Source organism: Cygnus atratus, chromosome 9, assembly GCF_013377495.2.
Source record: "Cygnus atratus isolate AKBS03 ecotype Queensland, Australia chromosome 9, CAtr_DNAZoo_HiC_assembly, whole genome shotgun sequence".
Taxonomy (NCBI): domain Eukaryota; kingdom Metazoa; phylum Chordata; class Aves; order Anseriformes; family Anatidae; genus Cygnus; species Cygnus atratus.
In genome coordinates this window covers 25,068,667-25,081,067 of record NC_066370.1, presented here as the reverse complement: position 1 = coordinate 25,081,067, position 12,401 = coordinate 25,068,667, and the positions used below count along the sequence as shown (strand labels likewise).

Genomic DNA, 12,401 nt, shown 5'->3' with positions numbered 1-12,401 from the left:
GCAGGAGCCTGTGAGTTCTGCGAGACCCGGCAGCACGGCTGCTCTGCTCCCCAGTCTCTCTAACCCCAGCAAACAGCCAAGACACAGTTCCTTACACAGTTACTGCCCCAAGAACTGGAACACCCAAGGCCACTTCCCTGCCCTCGGGGACCCCAGGCTGGGCTGGGGCGGAGCTGGCACCAGCTGCTCCCAGGTGCCCTCTTCGAGCCTAAGAGCAGAGTCCCGACGGATTTCAGGTTTCTTAAAGACTGGCAAGGCAGCATGCGAGCAGGACTAACGTCACGGGAGCTCCAGACAACAAAGGCTTCCTCTCCTTTGCAGTAGGGAAAATGGGCTTCACAGCACAGGGGAAAACAACAGCCACACGCTGAAGGGCTCGGACGCACGTTGGCTTTGGTTGCAAGAGGGTGCTGCAGGGCAGCAGACCCAGGCTCAGCTCTTCTCTCCATCCTCACGCAGGAGATGAGTGGCCCAGCTCCTTGGTGCTCCTGCCAGTCCCCTCCTCTGGCAGTGCCCCTCCAGTGCTCGGTGCCCCGCTGAGCACCTGGGGGCTGCCCACGACCCATCCTGAGCTCAGCCTGGGGCAGACGGGTGGAAAGACTTATATATAATCTTAGACGGGTAAGGGCGAGCCGAGAAACACCGATGTCCTGACCTGCCTCGGGGCTATGTTTCTGCTAACGCATCTAAACACGGGCGAGTTTAAGCAGACCTCCAGGAGAACGTCTGGCATGAGATCTGTCATCCACGTCTGCTCCCGCAGGGCAGCCCGTGGGGCTGCAGGGCAGGCACAAGAGAGCAGCTGGCGACTGCCCCCAGGTCTCCTTTGGTGTCTGCACCGCGTGGGGAGCTGTACCCACTGCTGCCAACCTGGCGCTTCCCTCGGGTGACCCGTGGCGTGCATGCACCCCCAACTCCGGCTGTCCTGCCTTGCCCCAGGGCACTGGAAATGGCCACTAGAACTTGATTATTTTGCTCTTTATGCATTGATGAAGTTCTTATTGTCCTCCAAAGAGGAATTTTATGCATGCAAGGAATTTAGCTGGCTGCTGCACTGTGTAACAGGAGAGCTGTGCAGCCTCTCTCCGTACTTCTCCCACCAGTACGTCGGTAGTGGATCTGGTGGTTTGAGCACCCACCGCCTCCCTTCAGCTGCTTCACACACGGCGTGGGATCCAGAACTGCCCCCCGGGGCAGGAGAGCTGGCTCCTTGGGGAGCAGGACAGACAGACCAGCCGCTCGGTCCCCCATGGAGGGGAGAAGTCCCCCGGCAGGGGACAGCAGCGCAGAGCTATCCCTGCACACCTGGGGGGACGCAGGATGGACAAAATACTTGGTGGCACTGCTCTCAGCGGGTCTGTGCGGGTCATTATAAGTGCACGTGGACTGAGCTGCACAAAAAGACCAGGACATTTGCCATCCTGTGAAAAATCTTTTAGTGGCTGCAGTGAGCTAAAGCAGTGAGAGAGGAAATCAGGGAAATATCAATGCAGCAGTCATCCTTTTCCACTCTGTACACCTAGGACACCTCAAATGAGCCACTTAGTTTAGGAGGTGAAGCACAGGGAAACAAAAAAGCCTAATTGGAGAGGAGAGATTTATCTCATCCTCTCCCTACATCATCTTGAAAGCTTCAGTGACTCCATTGTGAAAATGTGGCAATTCTTTCTGCTGCGTAAACTGAGATAGCAAACAAAGGGCAAGGAAGAACAGAACTAACAACGGCTTTAAAATGTTAATTATTCTCTTGCAACACTGCTCAACAAAAGGCTCTCTTAGAGAATCACACGGGGCTTGTAAAGTAGTCACTGTGTCACTGCTCTGACACAGCATGAGTCAACACAAAGACTTCTGCAAAGGGCTCACACCAGCAGAGCTTTTATAATGTGTTCTGCGTGTACTTTGATAAAGAACTATGAAGCAACCGAACGGAAATCTGTAAGGATGTACATCTGGAAATACTTTACTTCTGGCACATTTTAAGCTGTGTTGTATAAATATTTTTTGTGGCATGAACACACTGCCTGGTGATACAGGACATTCTTTCTGTAAGCTAGGTATTCGCTGCAATTCCTCACACACACCGCTCAGCCAAATTCAGATAGCTGTCAGTGATATAAATCTGCAAGCATTTCTCAGAATTTACTCCAGAATAAATCAGTGATGTAATAGATTTTTCTCCAGGTTTACAACATTCTTTAGAATACATATTAAAAAAAAATTGTAAATTCATTTATTGCAGAGCAGGGGTTGCAGCAAGGCTTCACTGAGGTTCCTGGTGGCTTCTGGCCCCAGAGCTTTCCCCACGTGCTCCCACATCACCCAAGTTCCTCAAATCCAGTACAGGTATTCAGATGTCACTGTAACACAAGGTGTAAAGCTTGAACGTAACACAGGACACTGATACTGCAGTGGATTTCAACCATTATGTTTTGGAATCTCTTGATTTCAAAAACCAAGGAAAAGTGCTACGTTTACCGAAACAACCACACCCAGAATTTTGCATTCTGCACGACTGGAAGAGGAATAATATTACCTGCAATCATTTTGTCAAATCATTCGCTGTATTTGAAGTTCTATTAGCTACGGGAAGAACTTCTCAAACTAAAATTTTAGATTACTTAGTAAATTTATCTGCAACTTCTGGAGTTTCCAAACTTCCATTTTCTGCCTCATTCATGAAATCAGCGAAGATCAGTATCTCATTTTCCAGCTCCACTATTTTGGGAACTCAGAGATACTCATCCTGTTACGCAGTGATGAAAGTTCCCAAAATAGGCCAAATGCTAGTATCTGAACAGTAGTAGGATTATGCAACTGATGCGCTGGAGACTAATCACGTTTCTAGGGTGTTGGACGTATTTTGCAGAATTTGTGCACATGATGCACTACATCTAATTCTAGCCATGAAAGCATGCTCTTTTCTAAGCTCTTTATTCTCCCCAAACTCTTCTACACTCCTCCAGCTCTGACTTTCGACTACTAGCTTTTGGCACGGACTCAAGTTAAGCCACTACTGAGCAGAAAGACATTTCTAATGCTTTTGGATGACTCAGGCTAGGATTTCAGAAGCAGCTAAAAGACTTAGTGTGAGCTGCACTGTGTCTAAGTCAAACTGGCCCATAAGCTGGATGTCAGACGTGGGGACCCCGCTCCTCTCACAAGCTGCAGTGGTAGTTCCCACTTCAATGCAACGCTATCTTGGAGGTTCAGAAGGTGTTTCTAACAAAACTCCTGTTTTTAAATCACCCATAACCTTAGTAAATTAATCTTATTCAGTCAGACATTTCTATGCCTCAAAATATCCTGAGAGAGAGTATTTTAAAATCATGTTTGACAATTCATTTCATCCAATTTCACTGGATGGAGATGTTCAGGAATAGATATTTGTTTTACAATCCTATAGCGTTCTTTTCCAAGAGCCTGATTAATAGCTTTGAAATAGCGTTCCTGAAATCCTGGAGGCAGTAAACAGCTTTGAAAGAGTAATCTTTTAAACTGATGGGGGTAACTAATGGTGCATGTGCAAAAGATCGTTTTCATAAAATCCAAGTCCGTGTTTAACTAGGTGAATTTCCTAGTGGCTGCCAGACAGTCCATAACGGCAGCTAATCTGAATCTGGAGTTTAAAACTGTGAGCAGGAAAAACTCCATATGTAGCATCACTAGTTTTCATCCCCTTGGGAACAATCCACATGAAGCGTGTAGGAGTGGCTGGAGAAGAAGCCTGGAGATCTTTCAAAGCACCATACAAAATAACACTGTGGACCCTCTGCAGAAAATATAATGGCTGGGGAAACATTTCCCAATCTCCCCACAAGCCAAGTGCTTCCTACAAAAGGGCAGTCAGAGGCATGCACTGCAAATTGCCATATGGTCACCCAGCACAAGAGGACTTGGCACATTATTGAGTTTGGTTCAGAGATGCTTACCTTTTGGTGTGGAAATGTAGACTGGATCATGGCAGTTTCAAAACTGCGTGTCCCCTTGAGCTGTGTCTTCTCCCACAGGGCCTTGAGGACTTGCACAGAATTACTCTGTATTGACAAAGGTTCTGCAAACAAGCTCTGAAGAAAATGTTGAAAATAGCATTTCAAGCATTTTTTACTTGGCCATTAACAAACAGCATCTTGTTCTTATTTCATAGTGGGACAGCCAAGCAAAAAAACAGGAATAAGTTCTTTTCTCTATAAGGAATTATGAAGGATCAATATGCACACAGTTAGATAAATGCCCACATATTTAATTTGCTTCTGGGGCTTTTTTATTGTACATTGCATGTCTTTAAGGTCCTCAGCTCACTGTATGACCATGTATGGTCCTTGGCTCGTTATATATCAGCTATTACTATGCACAGCAACTTGCATGCCATGTTTGTATGCAAATGCTGGTCTATGGAAATGTAAGCAAGGTAGGCTTCTACAGATGTACTCAGAGAAAGCCTGCTTTGTGGAAAAGACAGGGAGATGCCATTTACTAGTCAACGCAAAGAGATGATCAGCACCGCTGCAGGTTTGTTGTGCTCATTTGGCCCTCAGGCAGCGCAGGGCTGGTGACTGCGGTGGGTTACACGGCAGCTGCACTGAGGGATGGGGGATGAAGTGCAAGAGGAAAAGCCCCGTGGAAGCTGCTCAGTGCAGAGTGCGGGAATTGTCATCCCCTGAACACCCATAGCACAAGATGAAACAGCACAAGATGAAACCTGTTAGGTTGGCTGCTGTTACCTCCAAGACCACCTGCCTCAGAGGACTAGGATATAACATTTGATGTAGAATTATTCAAGGCAGCATAAGGTTAAGTTCTTAATTGTATAAACTGTACACAAAGTCAGTGTTAAAAGAACAGCACTGCAGTTATGAGAGCTTAACATTATTCCTCCACTACATCTACTACATGATCTTGTAAGTAAAAAATGCATCTGTGCGCAGGAGCCAAGTTAACAGTGCACAAGCAAATCTGATTTTCCGTATTTTGAACACTTGATTCCACAATGTTTGCTATGTCCTTTTAACGTAGATTTCCTGGATGGATGTTCCTTGTTCTCTTTCTGAACCGAGGCCTGCCGATCCCAATTCCACCCCCAGGTAAGCCTCAGCCCAAGCCCTACCCCACAGTAATCCTCCTGGGCTGCCCACCCAGTGCCTGCCCCACTTGTGAGCCTGGGGATCCCCAGACCCTGAGCCCCCTCCTCTGCACGAGCTCTGCAGGCTCCGGAGCGGAGCTGGTAGTGCTGCACGGGGATGGCCAAACCCTCCTGCGAGCAGCTCTGGCTGAGCAAGCCGCCTGCTCCTGCTTCAGAGCACGTAATGTAACTGGAGGTATTGAGCAAGTGGTCAGCAGGCATTTTTAGTGTGGCCGGGGCAATGCATTTTTTTCCAGCTCTGCTGTCAGAAACAGCTGGATCATCTTGTGCAAATTAAAGCTGAGAAACAGGCAGCGTGAGGCAGCACCTGGCACGAGAGGACTGCAGCCCAATTAACCTGGCTTTGGCTAATTTATGAACGGCTGTCAGGAAGGGACTGGAAAGGGCCGCGGCAGGCAAGTGGCTTGCTTGCCAGCGTGATGCTGCACCCTGATGAGAGAAATCAAACCCTAAATCCTACAGCAGTATGGGATGATATAACGAATGAATCTGGGAAATCAAGCACCTTTTCTCTAGAATAACTGCTCTATTCACCCTTATTCTGATTTTCTTCCTTTATTGATAATCATTTTCCTGTACGACAACTCCTCTCTCAGCTCTCCATTGAAATATGCTCATCTTTCTACTGGCCAGAAGCTACTCAGCTGAGAAAACAGGAATAATTTGCAGTTTCACAACTTCCATCTGAGGGTTTCGAAACATGATACAACTACTCGTTAAAATTTTTTAAATTAAATAAAAAGCAGGGTCTTGAAATTAAAGATATGTTCTGGAGACCTCAGAGAAAAATATTTCTTGTTTCTACTGTTGCAGAATGCAATGTCCGACAGAATATAGCGTGACTGGCAAGAAGAGAATAAAAATACAGTAACTTGTACAGAAATCTGCAGGAACTGTGTATTAACTGTCTGTTAATCTATGACAAGTCTGCTGAAAGCTACATTTTTATCACCAGTCTTTCATTTAACTCATTATTAACACACTATAAAATATATTTTATGTCAAATTTATCTCTTGTGCAATTTCACAGACTTAACTAACATTTTTCCAGGGCCAAATTCAGAGCAGTGTGATTTAATAATAGTTACGTGTCCAGTACATAAAAGCTTTAGGATTTCGAACAAAAAAAAAAAAAGCACAAATTAGCTCACATGAGGCACCACACCGAAGCACTGCAGGTTTGGGTGCAGCGTTCTTTTTTCATAAGAGAAAGCACGAAGTGCTGCGTTTGTGGTGTTTGCAGGGAAGCTTTGGGGAAGTGTTGGTTAGGAGCTTTTAGGGCAGCATCCTGAGGAAGCAGAGCCTGGCTGGGGCAGGTGGAGATGGGAAGGGGGCAGCGAGGACAGGGAGGGAAAGCCACGCTTCCCCTGTCTGCTGGGCAGCACGCGTGGCTTGATATTCCCAATGAGAAATGGCAGTGCAGAATTCAGAGCGATCGGGGAAGGAGTAAACAGGGAGAGCAGTTAAAATGAAAGATATCAGGAAAAGGCTGGGTGTGGGGGACTGCGGGCGTGAGCAGTGAGCATGCCGTCGGTGCAGCTGGGTGAGGCCACGGAGCACCGGTGGGGCGAGGGTCGGTGGTGGGGTCGGGGCAGCGAGCGAGGTGTGCCTGCCCTCCTCGTGTCTGCTTCTCCTCCTTCAGTTCTGTGCCTTTCAGTGCTGTGCACGTATTTCTCAACATCTGTTTCCCTTGCTCTCATTGAGAACAAAATGTTACATTCGTAACATAATTTATTTAATCTCTCTAGGCTCTGTTTAAATTCAAACTCCTCCTTCAGGCTTTCATTTACAGAGTCATTCACCCCCTTTATTTTCCCCCTCCCTATCATCTTCTCGTTCTTGGTTTTGCTGCTGCCCTTTTCTGCTTCCTTTTCTCTCTTCTCTGACCTCTCCTTCCTGTTGCCTGTTACCCACGAGTAACAACCACGCTGGATTTTTTAAAAATATTTTCTGTATTTATTTCTAGGAACAAACACAGGGAGGAGTGACCTGACCTGTTAGCTTTACAGTAACTCACTAAGCATGTTTTAAGTTTCAGATAAATCCTTTGTATTTCTAAGTCTGCAGTAGGGTGGGGTGAATGGCAATGGCCAATTCTACAAAGGTTAAGAAAACAAACCTAATCATTTTATTATAGAAACCTTTTGTTTCATCTTGAACTGTGAACATGAGGTATTCTTTTACAATTTCACGCTATTTGTAACCTATTAGGAAATCCCATCCACATCCAAATAAGGGGCCGCATTTGGAAGTGGCATTAAGATTTGGACAGTACTTTTAGGGTTGGTAGGTGAACAGCACTGATCTGATTTCCAAATCCCACTCAGTCAAAACTTCCACAGTAAAAAAAAAAAAAAAAATCCAGTGGGTGCTGCCCCTTGAACGTCACCTGAAGTCTCTGGGGTCGATTCTGCTTCCACACAAACCAACTGTGCTTCTCCTGTTCATGTGTAAAGCAGCAGAGCAGCACCTAGGACTTACTGCAAGCTTTGCCTGAATCAGGACAACAAGGTTTGGCCCCACATTGTGCTCTTCACGCTTTGTAATCTCTACAGACAGTTTGAATTTGTTACATTCAATAGAAATCCTTAAACTGCAAAATCACTTCCAACCTGCTGTAATGTACCCACCGTGGTGAGATCCACAATAAACCTGACAGCTCTCTGAGAAATCACAAGGCTCACAAAAATTCATATTAACAGCACTGTGGATTAGAAGCACATTTCAACAGATTAACCATTAAAACAGGTACATTTCCAGGTACAACATGAAAAATACAGAGGTGCCACTAATCTGTACTGCACACACCTGCTGGAAGAGAAACATGATGTGGATCCACAGCGGGGGCTGCCGGCTGACGAGGGTGAAGCTGGATTTACTGTACAGGCAGTAGTGGCCCTTCAGGGGACAGCTGAAGAACAGCTTTGCTACGCAGTTTCTCACGGTATCTAGAAATAAATATAGAGAATATTAAAACTAGCTACACAGAAGACAGAAGCCAAGTGCCCGTGATGAGTGGGGATGCACTTCCAGTGCTGCTGCACCCCAGGCTCGTTACACTTCCACTCATCAGGCATCCACAAATCAGCTCCTGTGGCATCCAGAAGGGCACTGCTGTGTCTGTGCCCTCAAATTAAGGACAAGCCATGGGACAATACTAGAGAAATTTTGTCTCAGGTGCTTTAAATCCTACATAGCAGTCACTCGCACCCAAATACAAGAGGTACAAGACAGCACACGGGCTGTTACCATTACCCTTCCTCACATACTCTGCACTGCTTTGCAGCTTATCGAACCAGGCAGATTTGCCAAAACTGTGAATTGCTTCTTTAAAGAGTTTGCTGGGAAAAAAAATAATCCCATATTAGGAAATGGCTAAGGGCTCTGTGAACCCCGCTTCTTCCCAACCACGTGTGGTGCAGGTCTGCTGTCTGATCTGCAGGTCTGATCTGTGCATAAACATTATTGACCAAAATCCCACAGTGCTTACGTGGGATCCAAATGTGCCCTTTGGGACCAGCTGCTCAGCACAAAAGCTATAGCTACGTAACGTTACCTGACTTGAACTTGCCATGCTGGTTTTAACTGGAAATAAAGCCCATGAGATATGTGATCCTGCTTTTGAAAAATATTGACCTCAAACCTTCATTTTCTGTCTTTGGATGACGCCTCGTAATGATAACAGCATGTCAGGCATAACCTCATCAGGCTGCTTTACTAGCTTAAAATAGCGATATCACTTTGTAGTCCCTTTGAACAAGGGCAATGAGCGTTCCAAGGTAAAAGGCATGGAAAACAGGAGGTGAAGATCCTTAAGTGAAGACCTCGGTGCTGCACCCGCATCACCCAGCTGGAGAGCTGGGCTTGACGGGGGGAGAACAACCAGTCCCAGCGGCTGCTGCCGCGCTTGCTTCCTAGCTACGGGCAGAACAGACGGACAGACAGACAGAAGACAAGCCACCCTGCAGCAGCTGATGAGCTGTTAGAGAGTGATCCATGTGCAGAGCTCCCCTCCCTGACCTCTCCTGAGGCTCCGTCCTGCCGGCACCTGCAGGGGGAAGCCAGGCGTGCGCAAGGCAAGCAGCGAGCCCACGCGTGCTCCTGCGAGCCACCGGGCAGGTCTCCCAGTGCAGCACCCGCGGCGTGAATCATTCACTGAAGGTGGCTGACGCGGGCCAGCTGGGCGAGGAGCATTACTCGGTCTCGTGCTGTCCTGGTGAGTCACAGTGCAGTGAAGGTGTAGGAATAAAAAGCTGCAAGGAAATAGTCTAATCGGAACAGTAAGCGGTAACATTTTGGAAGTGCTGTGGACGTACTGACAATGGGAGCCAGCAAGAAGGAAGACTCTTGGGAGGCAGCCTCTATGTCCAGCCTCTGTGACCATCTTGAAATCCTTGTTGCGAACATTTTTCGTCTAATCAAGATGTGAAAGCAAGAGAGAAACGTAATAAATATAGTATTTCACATACAAGCATTGCGTGAGAAATGAATTTATCAGAAGCACAAAAGGTTGGGTCTCCAGAACCAAAATATCAGTGGGTCAAATTGTCACTGAATATGTGGCAAATTCAAAGCCTGGGCTGCCTGAACCTGCCCAGTATGCTGCAGAGGGAGCTAGTGGCTGTCAGGGGCTGGGAGAAACTTCAGAAGCTGGCACGTGGAACCTGCTGTGTTACCCTTTGACAAAGCTGTTTGAATTTGTCGAGGAAAGGAAGTCACCTGCAGCAAGTGGGGACTGCTGGGGCTCCACTGCCACGAGGAGAAAAGGTGTGAGATGTAAAGGCAGAGGAAGATTAGAGTCAACAAAGAACAGCAGAGGCACTACACACGCTGCGGGGAAGGAAACACGGGCCGAGGCAATGCATCATGTTGGGAAGTGAAGGCAAGAACTAAAACTGACTGTACAGGCACTCAGAAAGGGATGAGAACAGTGCTCCTTCCTCGGGGTAAGGCTCACAAGTTATAATTGACAGCGTTACAGCTGATGAAGCTTGGATTACCTGGACACCACCGGGTTGCTCATCAGTCCATAACCACAGGCAGGTGCACGAGCCAACGTGGGGCCAGAACAAGTGATGCTGCACGGAAAGGAAAGCTGCAGGCGCTAGAGGGTCAGAGAGACGAGCTGGGAGGCGAGGAGGAACTTGGAGGAAGTTTCCTTCGCTGTGATACAGTGATGGGAAGAGGAGCTGAAGCGGGGCCACTGCTCCCGGCTTCACAGAACATACCAGGGACGAGGCTGACTTGCTGGGCACTCCTGCACAGCAAGGTTCTGGGCTGGTCTGAAAAAATGAAACCACCCAGGAACGTTGCCTTGGTTGAAGAAGGGAGAAATCTGCAGGAGGGGGAGCTTGATGCCAGGCATCGGGCATTTGCAGACTGCTCTTTGAAGAAGGTAACGTCGAGTTGTGCATTTTGACTAATTCTGACGAATCTGGGAGTGCTGTTTGGGCTTTCCTAATCATCTGGGCACAAACCCACTCTAAATTCAAAGGAGCACCAAGATCTACAGTGAGGCAATACGGGAAGCATATGATCGTAAGCCTTCAGCACTGGAAAGTCGAGGCTTAAAGTTAAGCTAACAAAGATGTTAATGCTGCTAAACTGAGATAATAATCCTGGAAAGAAAATTACCTTAGCTGCAGATCACAAATGTACCGTGCCTGCGAGCAACACTCCCACCTTAGCAGGAAAAAAGATAGGGCAGAAAATCTCTACTACTCTTGGCTAAGCAGCTGTGGGGAAGGCCTGAGTCTAATCTAATTACCCAAGCCACTAACCTGACAGTGTTCACATTCAATATACAAGAGGAATTTGGGAAACTGAAGGGGTTAATTAGACCGACCCTAAGTCCTGGGACGTGTTACAGCACAGAACTAAACGCTGTCTCCAAGGAGCCTGCTGACAGAATGCTCCTCCACCAGCATAGTCCAAACTAAAGATCCCTGGCTTATGCATCGCAGATGCTAACAAAGAACCTTAATTTCAATATACTCCCCCAGACGTAGAGGTTTGGCTTTGGTCCACGTGTGTGAAAAGTTTAATGCTTCATTATGAGAAATCGCTCTTAGCTAAAAGTGACCATAAAGCACGTTCTGCCACTGCTAAAAGGAGCTGGCAGTCAATGCCTTCCTCTCCAGTGAGCACGGCGCTTCTTTTTTCATTACAAGTGGAGGAATTGACAAGAAACCTGGGAGGCATGTGAAGGCTGCAGGCCAGCACTGGAGTGCCTTAAACAATTGTGCAAGGCAGCAGAGCCCAGAGCTGGAGCTCCTGTCCCCCACATCACGTCCACACGAAGCCGATGAAGCCCCAGCCGTGCCGTCTGCCACAGAAGTCACTGCAGCTGTGGGCAGAGGGCGGCGGAGCCCCGGGGAGCAGCTGAGAAAGGGCACTTGGTGTTAGGTGGGACTGTGCTCGATAGGACTGCGAAGGAGGTTCCTAAAGGCCACAGAACAAAAAACTGCATGGGATTTATGGAGGGACACCAAAATCTAAGAAAACGCTTAGCAAGACACTGGATGACATGGAAAAAATGCTGAGGCTGATAACGCATGCCAAAATAAATGTCAGCTCAAGAACTGGAGCCCGTGCTGGCTGAGCAGAAAGCTAATTCCTGGAAAAAAGTAACATTCGTCTGTCAATACCAAGTGAAAAAACCTCCTACTCAATTCAGACAATATTCAAACCTTTGGTACAAGATGAGCAATTACTCATAGCTGTTTCTACTACATTTGATATGCTAAATGTGGCAATATCTGGTAACAAGCCAAAGTTTACTACACGCAGCTCTAAATTGATGGCACGGAACTGCTAGTTTCAACACACAACAGCTAATCTCAGCTGTCCCACAGTTAGTGGAAGTGATATTAAAATAATAAACCTATTTCTGATGAAAACTAAGATGACCCTGATCCCTATCTAGCAGCGTTTCACTGTACTTTGCTCAACTGCCAACCACAATGTCACTACCACGGCCATTTATTCTTATGGCTGTGGGAGATCTTTGAATAGGCAAGGCTAAATGAATTTCTTATCATCCAGGCACATGAAGCTGCCACCGTTTCAGACAACTAGTTACGCTGTGCCATTTCACAAAACGTTTAAAATGGAAAAAACTATATGGTGATTTTAATTAGCAGCAGCAGCAGCGACTGATATGCAAGACTGATGCACTGGATCGACAGACACGGCAGAACACCAGTGCAGGATAACCAGCAGCCCGTTGGATCACACGTTCCCCACCAACAACCTCAGA

At 47.0% G+C, this 12,401-nt stretch overlaps 1 protein-coding gene across 1 annotated transcript in view; it reads right to left on the bottom strand.

Moving 5' to 3' along the window:
- Positions 1-12,401, bottom strand: part of VEPH1 (ventricular zone expressed PH domain containing 1) — a 77,997-nt gene that overhangs the window by 15,409 nt on the left and 50,187 nt on the right. The window contains exons 11-12 of the mRNA XM_035566544.2: positions 7,952-8,091; positions 3,933-4,067 (exon numbers count right to left, since the gene is read on the bottom strand). Of these exons, the coding sequence (XP_035422437.1) occupies positions 3,933-4,067; positions 7,952-8,091 (275 nt within the window). The remainder of the gene's footprint in view (positions 1-3,932; positions 4,068-7,951; positions 8,092-12,401) is intronic.